This window comes from Cydia fagiglandana, chromosome 17, assembly GCF_963556715.1.
Source record: "Cydia fagiglandana chromosome 17, ilCydFagi1.1, whole genome shotgun sequence".
NCBI lineage: Eukaryota > Metazoa > Arthropoda > Insecta > Lepidoptera > Tortricidae > Cydia > Cydia fagiglandana.
Genome location: NC_085948.1, coordinates 13,421,493 through 13,443,931, shown reverse-complemented (window position 1 = coordinate 13,443,931; position 22,439 = coordinate 13,421,493). Strand labels below are relative to the sequence as shown.

Below are 22,439 nucleotides of genomic sequence, written 5' to 3'. Positions count from 1 at the left end.
ACTATGTAGAACTGTATTTATTCAACAAAATTTATGGTAAATTGGATTTAAATTTTTAAGAGCATTTTTGCATCGTCGGAGAGAATGTTCATATTTCGCATTCGCCGACTTATTTATGTTTCGGCTCAGCCGGGCGCGGCTGCCAATGTCCAGGAAACTTGTAAGCCGATGCTTATTTAACTTAGGTACACTAAATTGCGAAAACATCTTATTTACTTTTATAAAGTTCTGTCTGCAGCAGACACTGGAGGATAATTGATATGCGCTTGCAATATTGTATAAGGTAAGGTAGGTACCCCTGGCTAAAAATTGTTATACACAAAATATACCTTGTTCTAATTTCTTGTACGAATGAGATGTTTTTGTTAAAGATCTGATAAGGGACATATTTAACATTGTACCATTGGACATGAAAACATCAGCGAAAACACTCGTTTGGTGAGAAGGGTTCGCGAGTTTTCCTATTAATAATTTAAAAGTTCTTAGGTACTTCTTATCGCCAGCGAACCTTCACTCCTAACGTTTTGATAGCGCGCTTCAATTTTGCAGAATTTTAGAAGATAAATTGATCCGTGAATTAATCTTTCGTTCGTCGAGGGTCAGCAGGCTGTAATCAACAAAATATGTAATAGTCTAATAGTTCAGAAAATAAATAATTAAGTAGATACATTAATTATGTAGGTACTTCATCTTATTATAAATAGTACCGTTAACTATTGGTGCGCTGCTGCCTCGCCCTTCTCCCTAACCCAGGAAATAGGCAAGTCGTGGCTACTGTTAGTAAGACAGGCGCGAGTAGGGTTGCCATATGGAAGAATTAAATGTCCTGATAAAAATCCGGACATTTCTTGTAGCAGAGACTTGGCTGGCGTAGCTTGAACGACGCCCCGGCGGCGCGCTGCTCTCTGCGGTGTACTGTATCGTCGATCTACTTTTCCCTTTCCCTTCGCCCGATCCCGTAGCCCCCTCCTCGGGCGCGCATTTTATTTTTATAAGGTCATTCCTAAAAATCCGGACTCATGCCAAGTTCGGCCGCAATCCGGACAAAGGGTCAAAAATCCGGACATGTCCGGACAAATCCGGACGTATGGCAATCCTAGGCGCGAGACACCTCGTCTGCCAGTAAATTATTGTTTCGCTTCCATCACCGTCCAATATTCATTAACGGAATAAATGATTAAACAGCCTCCATAAACTCTTCCGAGACAGCTTAATGCCCGGGCTGCAATATCGTTTACGTGCCTAATTTAATAACGTCTCGGTTTAGACTTCAACCGCGTTAAATTAATTCAGTTTGCGAGCCCGGATCAATAATGTGGTTAACTATGAAATGGGGGAACTGATAGGTTAAGCGGAGCGGCTGAAGTATAAATATATATCACATGTTTACAGACGTTATTCTTTTGATCTCCGCTGAAGGTATCACGTCTTAGATAAAAACGCTGCACGTTGCGAAATACCTATAAGAATTGTCGTAAGCCAAGTAATGTAACCGCTTGAAGGGTCTATACATTAGCCATTTCGGCAACGCAATCGTTTCACGCCCAAATTTCCATCGATTGATATTGTTACACAGCTTGCGTCACCGTCGAGCGCGCCATGGTTAAGATCAAAACCTAATCAGTCGTTTATTCAACTCCGCGGAGACAGCAAGCAAAACAAAGTACCTTTGTCTTAGTGAAGATTCATAGTCAAGTTTAAGGTTAACCGCAAGGTTTAACCGGCATCTGCAGTGACCTGTGAAAATAAACCAATAAGTCGGTAGCGATTAATAAAAAAATACTCGGAGAAGTTTTTTAACGAGTTCCGAAGCATTGTGCCCCGTCTATTGTGGCTAGGATTCCGGGCTTCGGGCTCGTTACGCGAGAAAATGCACCGCCGTGTTTCGAGATGAATTTTAATGTTTTCCGACTTGTCGCGGGCTGGGGCAGCGGCTGAATAGCGGCAATATGTTGCTGAGCTCATCCGCATGTCAGTTGACGACCTTCTTCATTGGTGAGTCTTGTAAATTCGGATGAAATTCATACAAGTTTAATGTTTGAATTAACATTCTTTAGTATTAGAAAACGTCTCTACCTAATTGTTTCTTTGACAAAGCTTAAATATATAGGTAGAAACACTATGTTTAATTTTTTTAAATAGCGAAAGCGTGTTGTAGATGAAGTACGTATGTACCTATTAGGTACTATTATTACCTACATATTTGAGAATGAAAACAATCACTTTCGTACCGAACTAAATGTATTTAATTATTAATGCATAATTTTTTTTTTTATATTTAATTATTAATGGCAATTGATTTTATATCCATTGAAATTTCAATTAATTTTATATCAATTGTGTCGAATTAATTTGGCGAATCGCCAAGTACATAATAAAACATCAGCACCCCCTCTGAGCGTTCATTTTAGTACCTACCTATAGTTGAACTTTTCACACAAGCATCGATATCTTCTAAATGCAACCCTTTGCTTAAAAACATTAGGTTTATTTTAGAAGAGTTAAAGAAGCTGTAAAAGTTAGTTCAGTTGGGGATAATATTTTGTCGTAGGTGTTACGGAGGTATGTTTCATGAGCGCGCCGGTGGGGCCGTGCTACTATTGCTGCCCCCACGATGACGTGCAGGATATACAATACAAACTGTTCACTAGGTAAGTGTACTATCACTATTACAGCAACGTCTACAGACTCTACAGAGATATAACATCTAAAGGTTAACCGACCGGTCTGGCCTAGTGGGTAGTGACCCTGCCTGCGAAGCCGATGGTCCTGGGTTCGAATCCCAGTAAGGGCATTTATTTGTATGATGATACATGTAGATATTTGTTCCTGAGTCATGGGTGTTTTCTACGTATTTAAGTATTTGTATATTATATATATCGTTGTCTGAGTACCCACAACACAAGCCTTCTTGAGCTTACTGTGGGACTTAGTCAATCTGTGTAAGAATGTCCTATAATATTTATTTAATGGGGTAAGGGAAAACACTCTAATAAGAGTAATAAGGGAACACTTGTAGGGATTCCTCATGCAATGTTTCTCTTGCTCCTAGCAAATAAACTGTTTCGCTTAGCCCATATGACATTATATCTAAGCAGTACAGTCGAACTCAAAGGTATGTTTAGTCGTTTATACTTTCGCACCTTACTCCTTTGTAATAAGGCGAAAAGTGTAAACATATTTTTGACGTCGACTGTAGAGCGTAAAAAAAAGAAAACAAATGTTATGACTGTGTCATATTTTTGTAGTGCCGTAAGGTAGTGGTACTAGTGCTCGACATGCTAATGCCCAATAGATGACACCCTGCTGTCATCTCTATTGACATGACTTAAGTTTCAAGATGACATGTACTGGGACCGCGTCGAGCACCAGTAACACCACACCACCGGCATAACCTCTAACTAGAAGCTCTGAATATCCAAAATCATAGACTAGGAATCCTCTAGACGGAGTTTAAAGCAATTATTTCATGCAACCGATGCTGCCAAAAATGCGGGGGTGCGCGGGACGAGGTGAGCGAAGTCCCGTGCCGTGATTGGTCCGTTCAAACGAGGAACGAGTTCACGGACGTCACACAAAGACACTTTCGACTCGAACATGGAGTAAAATTACCGTATGCGTGGCAGCGGGGGTAGCGCGACTATACTCAGTCTAGAGGATGGTCTGTGTCCAAAATAAACCATTAACCAAACCAACCATAAACCATAGATAAACCATTTATTCCATCCAAATAAAATCTAGATCGACATTTTATTTACTTCGTAAATACTTATAGTTGAATATAGGTATGACCATGACCTACGCTGAATGCCTCGTAGTGGATTAACTTTAACCTTGTCAGTTAATGTGGTTAAATAAACCTTATCAATGTAATAATTTTGATAAACTAAGTTTTGTTAATAACTCAGATTTGTTTTCTAATCTTATAATGGGAAGGTCCTATAGTGCTGCACTGAAAATACACTCGTGTTACCTTCTGGGGCCATCTCCAAGGTACGATTCTGGATCGTACCTACGATCGATGGGTTTCGTGTGGTCTCGTGCGATTTGGTTAAATAAACCGTATGACATTTGTACATTTTCTACGATACAAAGGTTGAAGATTATCATACAAAACTGTTTACATTTATCCAAGAATCTCCTAAATTTTAAGATTATGTTATGCGATCATGTCTTCCACTCATAAATTGAGTTTATAAAATTTGATTCGAATACGACTCACGTATTTACAATTATACACTATTTTTAGGGAACAATTTGGTAAAAAATAATGTATATACATACTTGTATATTTTACCTTTGATTATGATAATAGGTAGGTATACGTTTTGTTAGTACTATGTAAACCGTATCGTACGAGACGAAAAACTCGTAACTAGGTACTCTTTTATTTATATGTATAGGTACATTAGGTGTAATACCTTACTTATACCTTAAATGAATTAACCCTTGAGCCGCGCCTCTGGCATTTAAGACAAGGACTACAATTATGGTCTGTATACTTTTCAGATCAAATCCTACCACCTTCGAGCTGATCTCGGCAGGCAACAGAGCGTCCCTGAGGCGGACTCGCTTCAACGTGTCCAACCCTACAATTATATATCTGATGGGCTTCACTGAAGCCACCACTGGCCGGAGCACTACCACACTGCGCGATGGTAACGTAAACACCCCAATAATTGTCATGTTAAGACCTAATATTCGACACCTTGCTGTCAACTTTATTGCTGTGATATTATGATTGAAAATGTCAGTTATTGTAGCTGTGTCGGGCATTGGAGCCTCTACGTATCCGATTTATTAAATAGAAATAGTGGTAGAAAATCACTGCTATCTATGTTTTTGTAATAATTATCTGGTGCTTTATTTGGTGCATGGTGTGAAATAATTTATTTTAAATACACACACACACACACATCCCTATTATTATTATACAATCAAATAACATGTTTTTATTTAAAAACAATGACAATAACTTAATATGTATATTGGCCTAGGTAATACATAAACTAGATTTACGGCGCTATAATCCACCAACAATGGTTTAACAATGGTACACATTGACGTTTGTTGTCTTATGGTTATTATTTTAAACTGTTTGTACTTTGTACTGGTCGCAACAATCGCGCATAACCGCAAATAGGCAAGAGAAGTAGTTCCTTAAATACAGTCAGCATCTAAAGTAAAGAACCAGACTGGGCGTCAAAAGTATCTACCCTTCTCTAATACCTTAAAGAGATATGATTCTATACACGGTGGCCAAAAAATAAGTTAATTCCCGTTGCCAGGGAGGTTTTGGGATTATACTGGGCAACTTTTAGCTTAGGACCAAAAAAAAATCTGAAGCTGTGTCATGCGTTTTGGCTGGTTCATTTTCTATGGGAGGGTAAATTTTGTTTTCGCGACTTTGGGTTGATCCTATAGTAAAAGTAGCTACTTTTACTATACTATACAGTATAATCCCAAAACATCCCTGGCAACAGGAATGCACTTATTTTTTAGCCACCGTGTATAACAATTGGTTTTCAGCCAAATAAGAATCTGCGTTAGCCAGGATCTGAATGGTTATTAATTTTTCTGCTTCATGTTGTGCCGACGCGATAACTATAACGTGGAATAAGGGCAGAGAGAAGAAGAAGATAGGTACTTAAACAATGAGAAAAATAAATGCCAAAACTATTGAGTAACCTGAATACTTAAAAAGATAAAGATACTTATGAACGCCAAATAAACCTATACCGGCTCCAACCCTACACCTCTTACTTAGCTGATTTTAGACCAGCAAGCACTGTGTACTGAATTCAGACTGAGTTTAATTAAATTTAGTAAATGTACAGTAGCGTTCAAAAGTGCATGGACAGATGTCGACCGTAATGTCAGTAATGCCTTAATATGACGGACTGACGGTTGAAACATGTCCATACACTTTTGAACACCAGTGTACACATAATTCCAGCTGAAGCCCTATGGTAGCGAGGGTAGTAATATTACTTTACGAGCGCCTTTATTAGCCTGACGATGGCATTATAATAGCGCTATCAATTACTTACGGAGCCGAACGAGAATCTTGCTCGAAATGTGTAGGATACGCGTATATGGGAGCAGGTGTCGTACAGGTCTATTGTATGAAATATAGGTATTGTACGCCCGAAACGGACAAAATAAATACATAGTTGACACCTTTATATTTCGTTACTACTTTGAAAACTACTTATTATTATTTATTATTTAATTATTTATTATACTAGAAGTTACAACTTTATTGTTACATACAATGCTCCACAAAACTACATTTAGTTTGACTGTGGAGTCTCAGTATACTATATACTATACTTAATTAAATTTAAAAATTAGAATAGGTTTACATTCGTAGTTGAAATAGGTAGGTATATCATGAATACACTATAGGGTAACACATCCCCTATAGAGTATTCAGGAGATACCTTTTTAGACTGATTTTAAATCTATTTATTTTGGGCTCTTTTACTATATCCGTGGGCAAAGTGTTCAGTAAATAGGGTAAACGTTTCTTTAGTGTCCTATCGCCATAATAATTATACACCCTAGGTACTTCATATTTGCCCGCAGTTAGTGCTCTGGTATTATGACTATGATTGACTAGATCCCTGTGTTCCTGGCTGCCATGACTGTTTACAGCTAACATATATTTGAGTTTTAATCCCACTGGTAAAATTTTACATACTTTAAATAATTGTCTATAGTCAGATTTGCAACTGTGTTTTATCTTTTTATTAACTAGTAACTTTACTAACCTCTTCTCGCACTGCTACAGAAAGTTAAAACGCAGTAACGTGGCAGTAACTCTGTATGCATCCCATACATACCTTGTTATTACATTTTTCTTTTGATTGACAGAACTACATACGAGTTTTTTTTTCAAAGTAGTCACCATTTATAATTATAACATGTTATAAATGTGTGAAAAGTCACATAATTTTTGATTGACTGTAAATTTAATTTATCTTACGTGTAGGTATCTGACTTAAGTCTTTTTGATTTGAAATCCGTCTCGAAAAAATTCATCAGGATTAAAATAACCGATTACGAACTATCATTACTAAAAAAAACATCTGACTATATATATTTTTTAAATGTTTTTGGTTAGGTATTTTTATGTAGGTACCTATTAGGCTTACTTACCTAAGAGTATAACATAATAATACGTTACATGTAAACGCGTTTACCTAAAGCATCACAGATATAAATACTAGACACGTACCTACTCTATTCTAACTGCTAAATAAAGGCAGCGAGGTGGTTTTAATAATAGGTATCATAATTTAGAAATAAATCCCGTTCACCGAACTTAAGTATTCTATTGTCATTGGAGTTTTAAGGGACCAAAGAAAGTAATGGTTATTTTATTGGTTTCTCAACGATTTTATAGGTGCTTAATACTGTGATATAAATATCGTATTGACCATTACCAAACATGTTGCAGCATACCTATCAAGGGGAGAGTACAACTTCGTGGCGGTCGACTGGGCACGTCTCGTGGCGTTTCCGTGGTGAGTTATGCATTGATTGATACCATTCATCGACATGTTCAATTCGTGAACCTTATTGCTGAGCTTATAAGGTCCACTGGCAGTTAAGAGTGTTGCAGTCAGCACACCATTATCTTGTATAAAAAAAAAACAAGTGAATGCCTCGCCAAAAACCACAAGATCATAGGAACTGAAGCAGGTTTTGTTTTTATTACACTTCTTGGAACCGCAAACTCATGGTATTATTATAAACTATAGTAGTGTGACTATTACTTAAATAAAATAAACAAAAAAAATATTTCATATAATAATTTGTTTTGTTCCCTAGTTGGTCATGATATTATATTAAATTGCTCATGCTTTTATTGCTCATTACCGAAATTAACCTTTGCTATGCGTTATTAGCACTGATCAGTGCATCCCTACGAGTACATTCAACTTAAGGTGGTTCGCCTAGGTTACTCAAAACTTAACTCTCGCTAGATGGCACCACTTTTGCAAAATTTCAGATTTTATTTTTTTGTGAAATGGTCTTGGTATTTGTATACTTAAAAGTATGTTTCGCGCACTCTTTAAGTAAATATTGAACTATTAAAATAAACATTGAATACTTCATTGTGCAAAAACCACCTTTTTAATTTGACGGAGTGTTGCTGTCACGCTTTTTCCTACTATTACTCACACATGCAAACAGTGTTTCCGTGATCCTTGTAGTAGACAATTTCACACAACGTAAGTATGTTGCAATAGCGTAACGGTATGTTCGTGGAAATACGTGGAAGAGGATTGGGGTTCAAGACTGGTGCGAGTAGGTAATTTCTTTTTGTTTCTCCTTTGTGTTATCTTACCTTTAAACGAGCAATTATTAGATATATAATTATTTATTTATATATTTGGATGGTATCAGAAACGGCTCTAACGATTTCGATGAAATTTGCTATAAGGGGTTTGATCTCTTAGCTAGGTCTATGAGAAAACGCGCATTTTTGAGTTTTTATGTTTTGTAAGCTTTGGTCGGTCTCCCAGATATTCAATCTCCGCTTGGCAACTAATCCCAGAATTGGCATGCGCACTAGTTTTTACGAAAGCGACTGCCCTGACCTTCCAACCCAGAGAGTAAACTTATTTGGATTAGTCCGGTTTCCTCACATTGTTTTCTTTCACCGAAAAATAGGTATCGGTGTATAAATAGGTAGGTATCAAATGCTATTTCGTACAAAAGTTCGAAAAATCATTGGTACGAGCCGGGGTTAGAACCCGCGACCTCCGAATTGCTTTCCGCTAGGCCAGCAGCGCTTCCCCCACATACTCAGTGTTATCAGGTTTTTTAAAAATCAAAAACCGGGCAAGTGCGAGTCGGACTCGCGCACGAAGGGTTCCGTACCATAATGCAAAAAAAAAGCAAAATGAAAACGGTCACCCATCCAAGTACTGACCCCTCCCGACGTTGCTTAACTTTGGTCAAAAATCACGTTTGTCGTATGGGAGCCCCATTTAAATCTTTATTTTATTCTGTTTTTAGTATTTGTTGTTATAACGGCAACAGAAATACATCATCTGTGAAAATTTCAACTGTCTAGCTATCACGGTTCGTGAGATACAGCCTGGTGACAGACGGACGGACGGACGGACGGACAGCGAAGTCTTAGTAATAGGGTAAAAACGATTACTTATGAAAGCAGAAGAATATAAATGATCGTATTAGATTTATAATTGTTAGATATTTGCCGTAACTTATTTTTAAAATGTGTTTTTCAATTAAAAGACACGTCAAGATTGTTTACCTTATTTCTAATGCTAAAAAAACAAACTATAGTAATAATTGTGTTTTTCATTCATAGACAAAATCCATTATTTTTAACCACAGGAAATTTTATACACTTCTTTTTAGGGTTCCGTACCCAAAGGGTAAAACGGGACCCTATTACTAAGACTTCGCTGTCCGTCCGTCCGTCCGTCCGTCTGTCACCAGGCTGTATCTCACGAACCGTAATAGCTAGACAGTTGAAATTTTCACAGATGATGTATTTCTGTTGCCGCTATAACAACAAATACTAAAAACAGAATAAAATAAAGATTTGAATGGGGCTCCCATACAACAAACGTGATTTTTGACCAAAGTTAAGCAACGTCGGGAGTGGTCAGTACTTGGATGGGTGACCGTTTTTTTTTGCTTTTTTTTGTTTGTTTTTTTTTGCATTATGGCACGGAACCCTTCGTGCGCGAGTCCGACTCGCACTTGCCCGGTTTTTATTGCAGTGAGGATGTCCTGATTGTAAAAATCAGAGAGATTAGGAAGAGTATAATTTCTAATTATCTTTGTAAAAATAAAAGAATAAGTGTAGCCCATACTTAATAATCGATTTATGATAATAAGAAAAATTAAATAAAAATAAAAAAAAACAATACGAAATTTAGGTGTAACAAAAATACAAAAAGTTATGTTCCAGCATACAATGACTGGGGATCGAACCGGGAATCTTCCGTTTGCAAGCAAAAAAGCGACTGTTTGCATAACACGCCATGATAGTTCTTAGCTAAGCTGACGAACTTCTCGCTTAGGTCAATTAACTACCTGTCAAATATCAGTGTCAACAAAATTGCACTAAACATGACGGCACTCCAAATTCGAGCCGTGGTCAGCCCGGCAACGTCGGAAATGGTATGGCAACGTCGCAAATGTATCTGTACACGACATTTGTGACACACACATACGTAAAATTGATGAAAATTAAACTATGATTTTTGCATGATTTCTGTATGAAACATTGTTTTCCTGTTAATTTCGCGCAAACGAATATTCGAAAGAAGATAAATGCGGAAATATTTGTGTACTAATAGTGTGTAGTTACTTAATGAGCTTTGATTGAATTTTGTATGAAAAGCGAACCACCTTAAGCATGTCAATATAAAGTTTATATTTCGAACAGCTAAAATTTTACAGTAGCCGTAAAGGTAATCTCTTCGACTTAAATGCACAATTTGTATGGCTGCGCTACAAATCACCATCGCAAGCAATGAACAAGAACATTTAGCAGATGGAAATGGACGGGCATGAATTAAAAGCTTTTAAAAGCAAACGTTTGTCGCAAACAGAGCAGAGACTAATAAATAGTAGAGACAGGGAATTTTTCGACTTGTCAATGTGGCAGTTGTGACGTAGTCATAAAAGTATAAGGAAAGCGAAGCCTGTAGTCATGTTTATGTTACTTTGTTGACACGAATTGTATTCATACAAAATTGCATCGTCGTCGTTGATGATGTTATTTAAATTTTCCCTGACTAAATAGTGTAAATAAATACTAGATGGAGTTGTTGCAGAATTAAGCGAAGGGACATATATAATATAATATAAAGTTTTGTAAACTTCCTAAATTCCCAGCATAAATAACCGAAGTCTAATACGGCAAATGTAGTTGACTTTTAAGCTGCAAGGGACTTAAAATTAAGAACTCAACTATCACAAGATCACATCGATGAGGAATGCAACTACGAAATATTTTCTGTGAACTATTATGAATATTGACAGTCTGTATCATTAACTTTTCCCTGGGCTAGGGAACACCGCACGCCTATTTTCTTCGGGAGGGCTTTAAGCTGCACGTTTATAACTTCATGGAATTGTGCCAAGTTTTGCTCCAGATTTATGCACCCACATAAGGTTATGTAACTACGTAAACTGAATTGTTTCAAGTAATTGAAGCAAGGCACGGAATAGATATATTGTGTTCACAAGGCTCTCTTCTTTGTGTGGGTCAATTTAGTTACAAAGTACTCTACCGGTTGCTAAGATAGCTCTATGGTGGTTCTCATAGTAGCGTAGGTAGGTAAGTAGTTTGAAATTAAATCCAGATTTAATTATCATTTCAAAGTCTACATAGGTCACACAGTTAGATTGAAATTGACTAATGTATAACCATAATAATTAAGCTTAACTTCTTCTTCTTAACTTATAATACCAGATGGCTGAAATTCCGCGATTCTCGCTCACCAAGCTCACTGCACTGTTGTTATAGTTACGTCTGTAGATAGCATAATTAAGTCTTGTATAGAACTTGTAAACTGTAGTTAAATTATGCACATGAGGAATATTTGTAGTCGAAACTGTTGAAAGTTCTGGCGCAATACAAATACACGTTTACAGTCAGTTTCAGAGCGCAGATTAACGGAGCGTTTGAAATTTATCGTTGCATTCAGGAGGATACCGTTTGTGCTGTGCTGTGCTTTATCACGTGTTTTTAGTTGTTTACTGAATAAATATAAATACTTTAGAACAGTTCTTTAACCGTATTCATGACGCAACTCTTTTTGGCTAGTTATAAAAAATTTCAATACCCCTTCCGTTCTAATTGTAACCTGTATGAAATCTGAATTAATAAGTATGTAGTAGAATATCATAATACACCTCCTGATGAATTTGACTTTAGTTTGACGAGTCGTGTATTTTGGTTTCAGTTCCAGTACTGTGAGACCTGCGTCAAATGTTTCCACTATCATTCTCATAACGCATTCCCAGTTTTAATTTAAAGAAGCCCAGGTTCTATTAGGGCTCAGGGTCAACAGTTTCCATCGAACTGAACCGAAATCAAAATATTCCAGGTACATAACGGCGGTCCGCAACACCCGCTACATGGGAGCGCGCTTAGCGGACTTCGTGCAGTTTTTGGAGCGCGCCGGAGTCCGTGCTTCTTCGTTACACGTCATCGGGTTTTCGCTTGGAGCCGAGGCAGCTGGCTTCGGCGGGAAAGAATTGAGGAGGAGGGGGCTGTTGCTGGGCAGGATTACTGGTAATAAGCTATTTAATAAGTCAAGGCCGAAAATGCGCACGAAATATAGTCTTCTGGTAGAGAAGATACTTACCAGAACCGGTCACACAGGCCGTATAAAGGATGTATATTATCTGAAGCTATGCGCAGACTGCACTGAAATGCTTTTCACATAGCTAGTGACAGTACCGCAGGAGAAATACATGCAAGATAAATAAAATGTTACCGCGTCACGATCCTGAGCAGGATTACCTAAAACTCATTCCCGCCGGACGCTTGCGCACTTTCGTAGAATAAGAAAAAAAAAATACTGGTTACTTTCGTAAGTGAGCAAAAAATGCAATCTTGCAGCATGCCAACATTACATAGCTGAATGTCGAATAATGATCGAACTAGGAGCCCGTAACTCAATCTTTCACTGGTTCTCAAAATCTATTCCCACAAAATCTTCTCATTTCAGGCTTAGATCCCGCCTACCCCGGCTACGGTTTAACCAACAGCGACGGCCACCTTGCAAGAGGCGATGCGGCCTTCGTGGACGTGCTGCACACGAACCCCGGGGTCTTTGGCTTCCCCCGGCCAATAGGCGACGTGGACTTCTACCCCAACCCGGGCAGCTGGGTGCAGCCGGGCTGCTGGGTCGACCAGCTCATCAGGAACAGGGAACTAGGGTTTATGTGTAAGTTAATACAGGAAATATTCATAAAAGTTAAAGGTAAGGATGATCAGGCGGCCTAGCCCGTTGGCTGTTTGATGATCGCTTGCGCTTCGCCATCGAATCGCTTTGTGTCTCTCTATCAGTCTCCCATGTTAGTGTGACAGTGATAGTTGCGTTTCATTTGCTACGGAGCGTTAGCGATTGGCATGTTGTCTACGGGGCAGAACTTTTTTGCAGCAACCTTGCGTTCAGCAGCATGCATCTGTATGTAATTAGCAGACCTGCCAATTTGAACTCGCACTGGAAATGGAAGCTGAATAGCTGGTGCCCTATTAGAGTCTGTGTGGAAAGAGAAGAGTCATAGAATGTATTGGTTCTGATGGTTGATTATATTCCACGACTCTTCTGTTTCCGCACAGACTCTACATGTTTTTGGTGGGTTTAATTAGGGCTTTCCAGTTCTCCAAAACGAGGTAAATAAAAGGAAAGGAAGGAGGAAGCAAAACAAGGAAACGTAAATTTCGCAAATACTCTTTTTAATCTCCTTGTTTGAGTAATATAATTGTATTTTAAGAAACAGTATGCACCTGCGTACGCCGCGCGATGCTAAGCAGGATTACTGAAGGCTTGAGGAAGATTACGAGCATGTTGTATGATTTCTCAACACCTGACTTAGTATTCCTTTGTCTTCACTTGCATTTCGTTCAATGACCGTTGCACTACGATTTTCAATGCACATATATAGTATAGTTTAAGATTTATTCTTCTTTAAGCTTTAAAGTAATGTCTCAAGTCCGGCGCTTAGTTCGCTAAATCGTAATTTATTGCAGCCTTGGTACTTTGAATAATTTAAAAGTCTGCAGAGATAAAACTACAGTATAATTAATGTGGCAATTGTTATCTAGAACACAGTCTAACTTAGTAATTACAAAATCATGTTAATTTGTACATATCTCTATCGCAACGGTTTAGTCTAAATCTCATAGCGTTTTTGGTGAAATAATTTAGGTACTTAGTGTATCTTAGGTTCTCCCTCAGTTTCTTTAGTCGATCTTAGGTATACAAATAGGAGGATCTCCTTTTTGGTCTGCCACTCACTTTTGGCAATTTTGCGTCGCCCTCAGTAATAATTTTCCGGGTGTATGCAGCAGATACGTAGGTACTATTAATTTATTTCAAGTATGTAAAGACAAACCAAATAGTTTTCGCAGGATTTGATATATTCGTTTGACTCTCCAAATAAAAAGCTCCATTAAAATTAAACTCTTTAAAAAGCGCTTTAGAACTCTAAAACGCTGCATCAGCAATAACCGCATATTCGGGCGATCGATGCGTTACGTCAGAGGGAGGCTGGGAGGCGGCCTTGTATCCATCCTAAACAAACCAGTATAACTGGAACCGAGGGAACTTCAATAGCTTTGCGTAGTTGGAGGTCGCGCTTATGGTGGTTTCATGCCACGTGGAACTATGAATAACACCCAAGGCCGTGTATCCCAATTGGTTGCGTGACCTCAGACAAATGTTGGTTTAAACCACTGTAAAGAGACCTAAAGATCCTCAACAGTTATATGTATTCAAAGGCAATTCAAATGTTTATCCTGAACTCGTTCTTCGTAAGGGATTGAAATCACATCCAAGGACGCGGGGATCGGCCAAATTATTGCCGTTTAAAATGCTATTATTAGAGGCTGTTAGGGCTGGTTTATAACGGGGTGGTTATCTCGTACCTTGCATATCCTTTTAGATCTGTTTTATGGTGAGTTTATGTATGTTGCGTCCTTTAAAGCAAATAAAGTCCCATGGTGGACGCGCTTACTGAGGTATGTGAAGCAGTTATCTTTCACATACTTTAGCGTGAGGTTATAGATTATTTGACAACACACATTAGCGACTAGAAAGCAGTGTTCAGATATTAGAAAGAAATATTACTTTATAACTTACAACTTTATAATTATTACCTCTTCAATATACCTATTATTATACCTCAACAGAAAAATGAGTTAGAAAAACTTAAATTTCTATGAACCTTTTTAGGTAGGTATAATGTCAATATTCAATACTTACTACTTTTTCAGAATTATGAATTGTGTTGTATTTTCAGCAGTGAAGGCAATTAGATCATGATTTTTTCTACCGTTTGGAACACGCCTAGCTTCACATGTTTTTAATTAAGCTTATGATGCCGCATAGCCACAAAAACAAAACGAGAACAGTAACAAAATAGCTGCAGTGAGACTACGTTGTGCAAAAAAAAAAAATATTTCGTAAAAATTCATAAATACGGATGAGCTCGCGCGCGCACATATTTTAAGCTCTGCGCAAAAATGATTTACATATTTTAGTGGCACGGCCTTAATGATACATTGTCATACGTATTACCATGTATTACGTACCTATACGAGAATACAATTCTCACAACAGAGAGTACAATTAGCAAAAATATAAGCTTCATTATAACTGTGGCGACAAATGAGATATTAAGACATAGCGATAGCATCTTAAAGACTCTGGCGACGAAAAATAGAATAAGAACTTTCGCCTACCACTTTCTGCTATATTCCTTGTTACTAAGAGGGGGTTATTCGCGGACGGTCTAGAACACAAAATGACTAGTGTAACATTTTGCCTATATCGCTCTTAGCCTACATCGCGAACGGTCCAGAGGGTCTACCGCGAACCACGTTCGAAGTGTTGCCTCCCTATCACACTTACGTACAAATTTACAAGTGCGACAGAGAGACAACACTTCGAATGTGGTTCGCGGTAGGCCCACAGAACGCAAAAGGAGCAGAGTAAAAGAAACAAACACAGAAGACACACGACAGAGAAAAGAAATACCTTGCTTGAAACGATCCTGGTGCATGTAAATGAAGATCCCGTGTATAAATTAGATATCTTTGCTGTTGCACTAGAACGTGTATGCTTAATTTAATTATTTCTCTATTCTCTAACAACTGTTAGAAACTAAATTTAAACTTTTCGAAAATTAAAAACCCTGTTCCTCTTTGTCCATCCAATCCACTCTTCTAAGTTACGTCCACCTTAAACTCCATTAAGCCGGTAGCATTTTGCGAGTATCTACAAGTAGGTTACTTAATAAAGAAGTTAAGAGCGACGTTTCTTCGTAAGTACATATTTCGGTTGAGTTAAGCCCCTGGGGTGAGTGAGACTTTATTCGTCCCCCCTTTAAAAATGAAGGGATGTTTACAAAAACAACATAACTGACTACACTGGTTGACACCTGAAACGATTAACAATGTTCTTAAAAAAAGTGTCAACCGCTCTAAGCAGTTATGTTGTTTTTGTAAACATCCCTTCGAATGTATCAAGATCAAGCAATTCAGGTGCGTTACCTAAGGAATAATTTCATGATATCTTACAGTTCAATACATAATTAATCTAATCTAAAAATAACTGTTGAACTTTTGGTCACAGGATATTTTTCATCTCTAGCTGGGAAATCGACGTTGTAAATACATAGTTCGGCGTTGACACTTCATTAGATACTTGCTACAACTTTACTTATTGCTATATACAGCTTTATTCTAAGGGCCTAAGGTCGATAATAAAACATTAAAAGAAGATACAACTTTGCGAAGTGTCGCAGCTAGAGACATCATCAGAGATCACAAAGACAGTTCTACAATTGTTAGCGGCCTCAGACGCGGAAACTTCGACAACCGCCGACGGCGGTATACTGCGTATTCTAATTGCTTACCCAACAGTGACCAAGTCGGGTTCTTGAGCTAACCAGTGGAGTCGTGACCTCTAAATCAGTACGAACTAAGAGTAATGGGAAAGGGTTCTTATACTGGTTTACGGAGTACACGGTTTGGTGAACTATTGCAAGCGTATCCTTGGAGTTTCGCGTCTGCTCGGAAACTAACAGCGAAAAGGCACGAATATTCCCAGTTTTGTATAACATTTAGAAACTACTGTGAAGAAAGTCTAGTAAATACCTTCATAAATAATCCTTAGGAACCTATTGTTCTGAATGCATTCTTCTGACAATTGTCTTTGTTCTATTTCAAGACAAAGGATTAAATGTTGTCTTAGTTATAAACTGCATTTACAATTCACAAAGAACAAAGTCAGTGGTCTAGAACGGCGGTCTGCAACCTGCGGCCCGCGGGCCGCATGCGGCTCGTGAAACTGTCACTTGCGGCCTGCGAGCCTCTCTGGCTATGTAATATTGAGAAACGACAATGTCTGATAAAGTCATACCCGCGTCAACTTACTCATCGTTAACTACGCTACTAAAACTACGCAAAAAAAGGTTGCCGACCGCTGGTCTAGAAGATACGTATAATAGCAGTATATTTTGCAGTTTAGGTACTTGCGATTCAAGGAATATTACGACTTATTTCTTATACCATTTGTCTCAAAGCCAAGCAATGCAAAGAACGATTTATTCAAGTTTTGAAATAACGAGTGCATTTTACAAGCGATTTTTCTCGCGAAATAGGAAGTGGAACCGATTTTATTTTTAATGAAAGACTGTCAGGTAGATGTTACCAATATCCTGAGTTCAAGCCTTGTTGGCGCGATGCCAAACATTGATCGTCAACCTAAAATGTCAATAGCTTACGTATAAATAAGCTATCGCCCCCAGCGATAAGACCACGAAGCAATGTTAGTAGGTTGCGTTGCGAATAAATAAGCTAGAATTGGGGTACCTAATGCTTACTGATGCGGAGATATGTATTATATTAATGGTGCGATAGGCTGAAATGATGATGATGAATGGTGCGATATAGGTAAAATAATATTCAATCAAGAATGTTTGATAATATCTCTCTACCTATTGGATATTATTAGTATATGAAGTAGGTACCTATATTAAACCACATCGTTTTATTATTGCCTGTATATTTTTGAAAAACTATATATACTCGTACGTATACATACATATATACCTATTATATCAATAAATATCATGCAATTAGCGCCCCAACATCCCCCACAAAATCAATCATCCGACGTACTGATGTACCAATAACAAAATCTATTAATAGCCATTTAATTAAATCATCTCATAACGAATGAGTATAGAGCGTTCAATTAAATTGGAAATTCATTTCAATCCCACCGCAAACAGGAAACTTTTGTGCTAGTTTTGTTACAACGACCGGGGTTGAATGCATTAACCAATTAATCAAAACAAGTGTGATATTAAAAGCTTTTGTTAGTTAAACGTGGCTTTGACCACTATTCATTGTGATGTACAGTCGACGTCAAAGAGATCTTTACGACTAACGTTACAAAAAATTATTTACACGACTTTATTGTCATAGCATTTAGGTCGTGTAAACATTTTTTTGTTACTTTGGCTGTAAATTTCTCTTTGACGTCGACATATTTAATTGGTAGCGTGATTAAAACGTTATTATTTTAAAACATACGGATGACCGGAGGCTGCAAATTTCGATGAAAGTTCATACGTGTGCAGCCATTCCGCATCAAATTATTAGAGCATGAAATACTCATCAGTCGAAACGTGTGTTGGGCTTCGTCATATTTTCTGTGTGTGAGCAGTCATTTCAAACGCAAATCTAACCAAGATAATAACGACTGACCTATCTAATAAGCACTCTAAAAAGATTAAAATTCAGAATTCATGAAAATAAACCACCAGAAGTTAGGACGAAATTCAGATTGAAACCAACTAAGAGCCAAGCTAGTTAGATCCGTACAAGGTGTCTCTGAAGATTTACCAGAGTTATTGGCGCATTTTGGGGGAAAGGGCCCAACTAGCAAATATATGTGCTTTTAAAGTCGAGAGCACGTTCATGTTATCGCTTTTTGATGCTATAAACGATATAAAAACACTCGAATAAAAGTCCTGTGAACGTTTACACAACGCGAAAAAGGCGCACTTTATACAGCCTAAAGTTGTATAAAACTTGAGTAAGCGCTGTATAAGACGCAAGGGTCTACAATGATTAGCTGAAGCTCATCTTGTATATTTTCAGACGGATGCAGCCACAATCGAGCTTGGCGTCTGTATGCAGAATCGGTGTTAAACCCAGGAGGGTTTCCAGCGACACTGTGCCGGCAGTGGAGAGGCTCATCACGTCTATGCAGCTTTAGAGTTGATGGCTACATGGGCTTTGGAGCGCGCCCACCGTAAGTAAACTATACCATTTTGATAGCACACGCAGTGCAAGTGTTATTTATACGTCATAATTTCATAGAAGAAGAAGAAACTACGAATACCCAGACAGTAACGCATTTGAAGCCAGCCAGGAATCTGGCGTCGCAGAGAGACAAAAGCTACCCTTAAATTTTACCGCTAAAAATCCATAATTCATATCCAACCGCGAATATCGCAATCAAAGGTTTCTGATTAAACTGGCAACGCTGGGTTTACGAGCGAGGGCTGATCTAGACGGCGCGCGAACTCGCTTGCGATTTTAGTTACATTGCGGACTGTTGGTTACGTCCAATTCAACCGACCGATGAAAACCCGCAATGGTATTTGATTCGCGTGCGAGTTCACGCATCGTCTAAATCAGCCCTATACGCGTCACGTCGCGCGCATGAATCCCGCTGTGGATTGAGGAGCCGATTTAGGAGTGCAATAACGGGAGCGTGCTCGACATAAACACGTGCGTGCGTGGACGGGACGAGCCGTTTGATTTACGTCGAGAGTTCAGACGGCGGTTAATTGATTAGAAAAAGTAACCGTCTAAAATATTTTTTGATACACACATTTATTGACTGTACTTTGCATGTTTATCAAGTGAGCAATTCTCAAAAAGTTTGTACTTTGAATATAATAGAATAGAATAGAAACACTTTATTGACAAACTGTGTACAGAAGATGACATTTATACAAGAACATTGTCCCAACAGTTACCCGACATGGGCGTGCAATGTTTACTTACATCTACTTAATACCTATATTTACATGCAAATTATGTCTTAAACTAATTAGTTAGGTACTACCTAGAACTAATAGTTAGATTTTGTTTGTAACCAAATGTGTAAGGAAATCTGGTAAGAAATATGTTTTTGGCAAAAATTTCATTTTTGGTACAAGCTTTTATTGCTGACTGAACTTTTCTTACGACAGACTCATCGAGACAATTCTAAAAATCCCTAACACAAGTAGGTTGCGTTGTTTCATCACAGAGTTCCTATGGCCACCTCCTGTCTCCATCATCAGATCAGATCGATGGTACCATAATATTGCATTGTCATCCGATTTATACATGCATGCAAAATTTCAGCTCAATCGGAAACCGGGAAATGGATCAAATTTAACTTGCAAGATTTGATTACACACAGACAGACAACGGTCAGGTGAAACTAAATAAAAGCTTGTAAAAAGGAATGTTTCTTAGAAACTTTCTGGGAAATTTTGGGAAATATGGTGGAAGTTGTTCAGCTTCATTTATTTAACTAGCATACCATTTTTTATAGAAATTTTAAGATGTAATCGAAATGTACAAACTTTTTGAGAATTGCTCAGGTACGTTTCGAGACCTTTTAAATAAGCGTAAACTCAATGTGTGTATGTCTTCCCATTGAAGAGTTCCTTTGGCTACCTTCCGACTGCATCATCAGATCAGCTCCATGTTAGCATATTATTTCATTTTCATCGGAAATACGGAAGTAGGTATTTATGTGAAATTTCAGCTCAAGACACCTGGAAGTGATTCAAATTTAAGTTACAATACAAGATTTGAAGCACCATATACACGGTATAACATGAGTAAACCGAATAATTTTAACAGCGTATTCCTGATCATATTTAGAGACAAAATGTCCTATAAACTTTTTTTGAAATTCGCCTAGTTTCAGAGACTTTATTAATTAAAAAAAAAACAAGTTTTAATTGTTACATAGTGTAAAAGGCATTTTTGACGGTGATGTTGCTGCTATGGGACGTAATCTAAATATCCTTATTGATAGATGTCAAAAAGTGACAAGTAACACTTTACAAAAAGGAGGTTCTATGAAAAAATGTAAAAATCAATTTTAAGTGACAAGTTTACCAATAACATTTATTTTTTATGTACAAATACATTCAAAAAATTTAAAAAACAAAACAAAAATATTTTTTTTTGGCGAAATTGACCTAAACTCATATTACATTTTTTACTTCTTTTGACCTCAGAAATGCGTGGTTAAAATTATTCGGTTTCCTCATGTTACACCGTGTATACAAAGAGTTATACGCAGTGAAGCTAAATAAAAGTGTGTAAAATGCCGGAAAACTTTAGAGATTTCGCTGATTTTCAAGTCTTTGCATTGAAAAGATCTTTTACTTGAGTAATTTGGGTATAAATGTTCATGTTGTTCATTTTTGTTCATGTTTTCAGCCTCAGCGGAAAAATGTATTTGGCGACCAATGAGAGCCCCCCGTTTGCGAGAAACGGCCCATAAGCTTCAGGAATCAGCAGCCCTGTATCTTAGAAAATTTATTTAAAAATTCTATAGAAGTAGCTGTAGTCTAACAATAAGAATCAAGATAGATACATTTTGTGAACTTTTGCTGCATAGCTGCTGTTATGAGTGTTATCACAAGCGTATAAACGGAATGGTATTTTAATATTCCACAAATAATATTATGATACGGAACAAAACTATCGTCGTGATATCGTTAGTGATCTTAATGCCAATGAATTTATGTGATATTATAGAAATTGAAGAGCAATAAAATATACTAAAACATGTACAATTTTTATTTTTACGTTACATTTTTTCCTTTTTTTTAACTTTCACTGACAGCAAATTGCGTGCAAGCAAGAGTGACCAAACTAAGTTTTACGCGATTTTCAAATAGGTAAGTTAGTATAAATAAATGCATTAGCAATTCGTAATATAATCGCGAGGCAACCCTTACTTTGAATCACTCTTATCAAACCGCTACGAAAAAGGTTATCCAAATGTGACGTCCCATAAAGGTACCTTATGGCGGTTGGCGCTTACGCTATTATTAACGCCGCTCCAATATTATTACGGCGCTATGCGACGTAAGCGCCAGCCGCCATAAGTTACATTTTGTCGTGGAACGTTACAAATTTGCTCAACGCTGAATCTTGTATATGGCGTAGCACGCTGACAAATCCAACGTCGACCGATTTTTTTTTTCATAGCTGCGGCATAAGGTACTATTGATTCAGTGACTGCATGTTAAAGCGGCAATGTTCTATACGATCATACTTCTTGTAGCACCCAAACTGTGTCATCATGGCGTTCTTGCCTCTCTCTGCGATCTGGTTCTGAGTGAACCACCATCTACTAGAGTTGACCATCAACGTCAAGTTGTCCAAGGCTTTCTGCAGGAGAAGTGTTTCGTAGTTGGACATGGGGGGGAAATCGAACTGGCCGCAAATCCCGTGTTTGTTTAGGAGGACTTCGATGGCGAGGTAACTGGGTGAGAGAAGTTTTAGTTATCCACCGGTATTTGAAGTATCATGGTATAAGTATCTTTATCACGTGATAAGGACATCAATGGATAAATTAAGAACATGTATCATCATGGATTTACACCTACAA

The 22,439-nt window shown here is 37.8% G+C and overlaps 2 protein-coding genes across 2 annotated transcripts in view; one reads left to right on the top strand and one right to left on the bottom strand.

The window, feature by feature from the left end:
- LOC134672532 (inner centromere protein A) overlaps positions 1 to 22,439 on the bottom strand; it is a 100,977-nt gene that overhangs the window by 6,946 nt on the left and 71,592 nt on the right. The gene's annotated exons all lie outside the window — the stretch shown is intronic.
- Positions 1,384 to 21,611, top strand: LOC134672538 (pancreatic lipase-related protein 2). The gene is made up of 8 exons (XM_063530483.1): positions 1,384 to 1,995; positions 2,552 to 2,651; positions 4,510 to 4,658; positions 7,463 to 7,529; positions 12,108 to 12,295; positions 12,735 to 12,953; positions 18,905 to 19,058; positions 21,260 to 21,611. The coding sequence occupies exons 1-8, from the start codon at positions 1,950 to 1,952 to the stop codon at positions 21,321 to 21,323; spliced, it is 987 nt and encodes a 328-aa protein (XP_063386553.1). The 5' UTR covers positions 1,384 to 1,949; the 3' UTR covers positions 21,324 to 21,611.

Bases quoted from the DNA above. Each gene is read 5' to 3' on its own strand.
- LOC134672538 (XM_063530483.1), top strand. From the start codon at position 1,950: ATGTTGCTGAGCTCATCCGCATGTCAGTTGACGACCTTCTTCATTG. The intron at 1,996-2,551 runs GTGAGTCTTGTA...ATTTTGTCGTAG, and splicing joins GTTGACGACCTTCTTCATTG to GTGTTACGGAGGTATGTTTC. The intron at 12,954-18,904 runs GTAAGTTAATAC...GTATATTTTCAG, and splicing joins CAGGGAACTAGGGTTTATGT to ACGGATGCAGCCACAATCGA.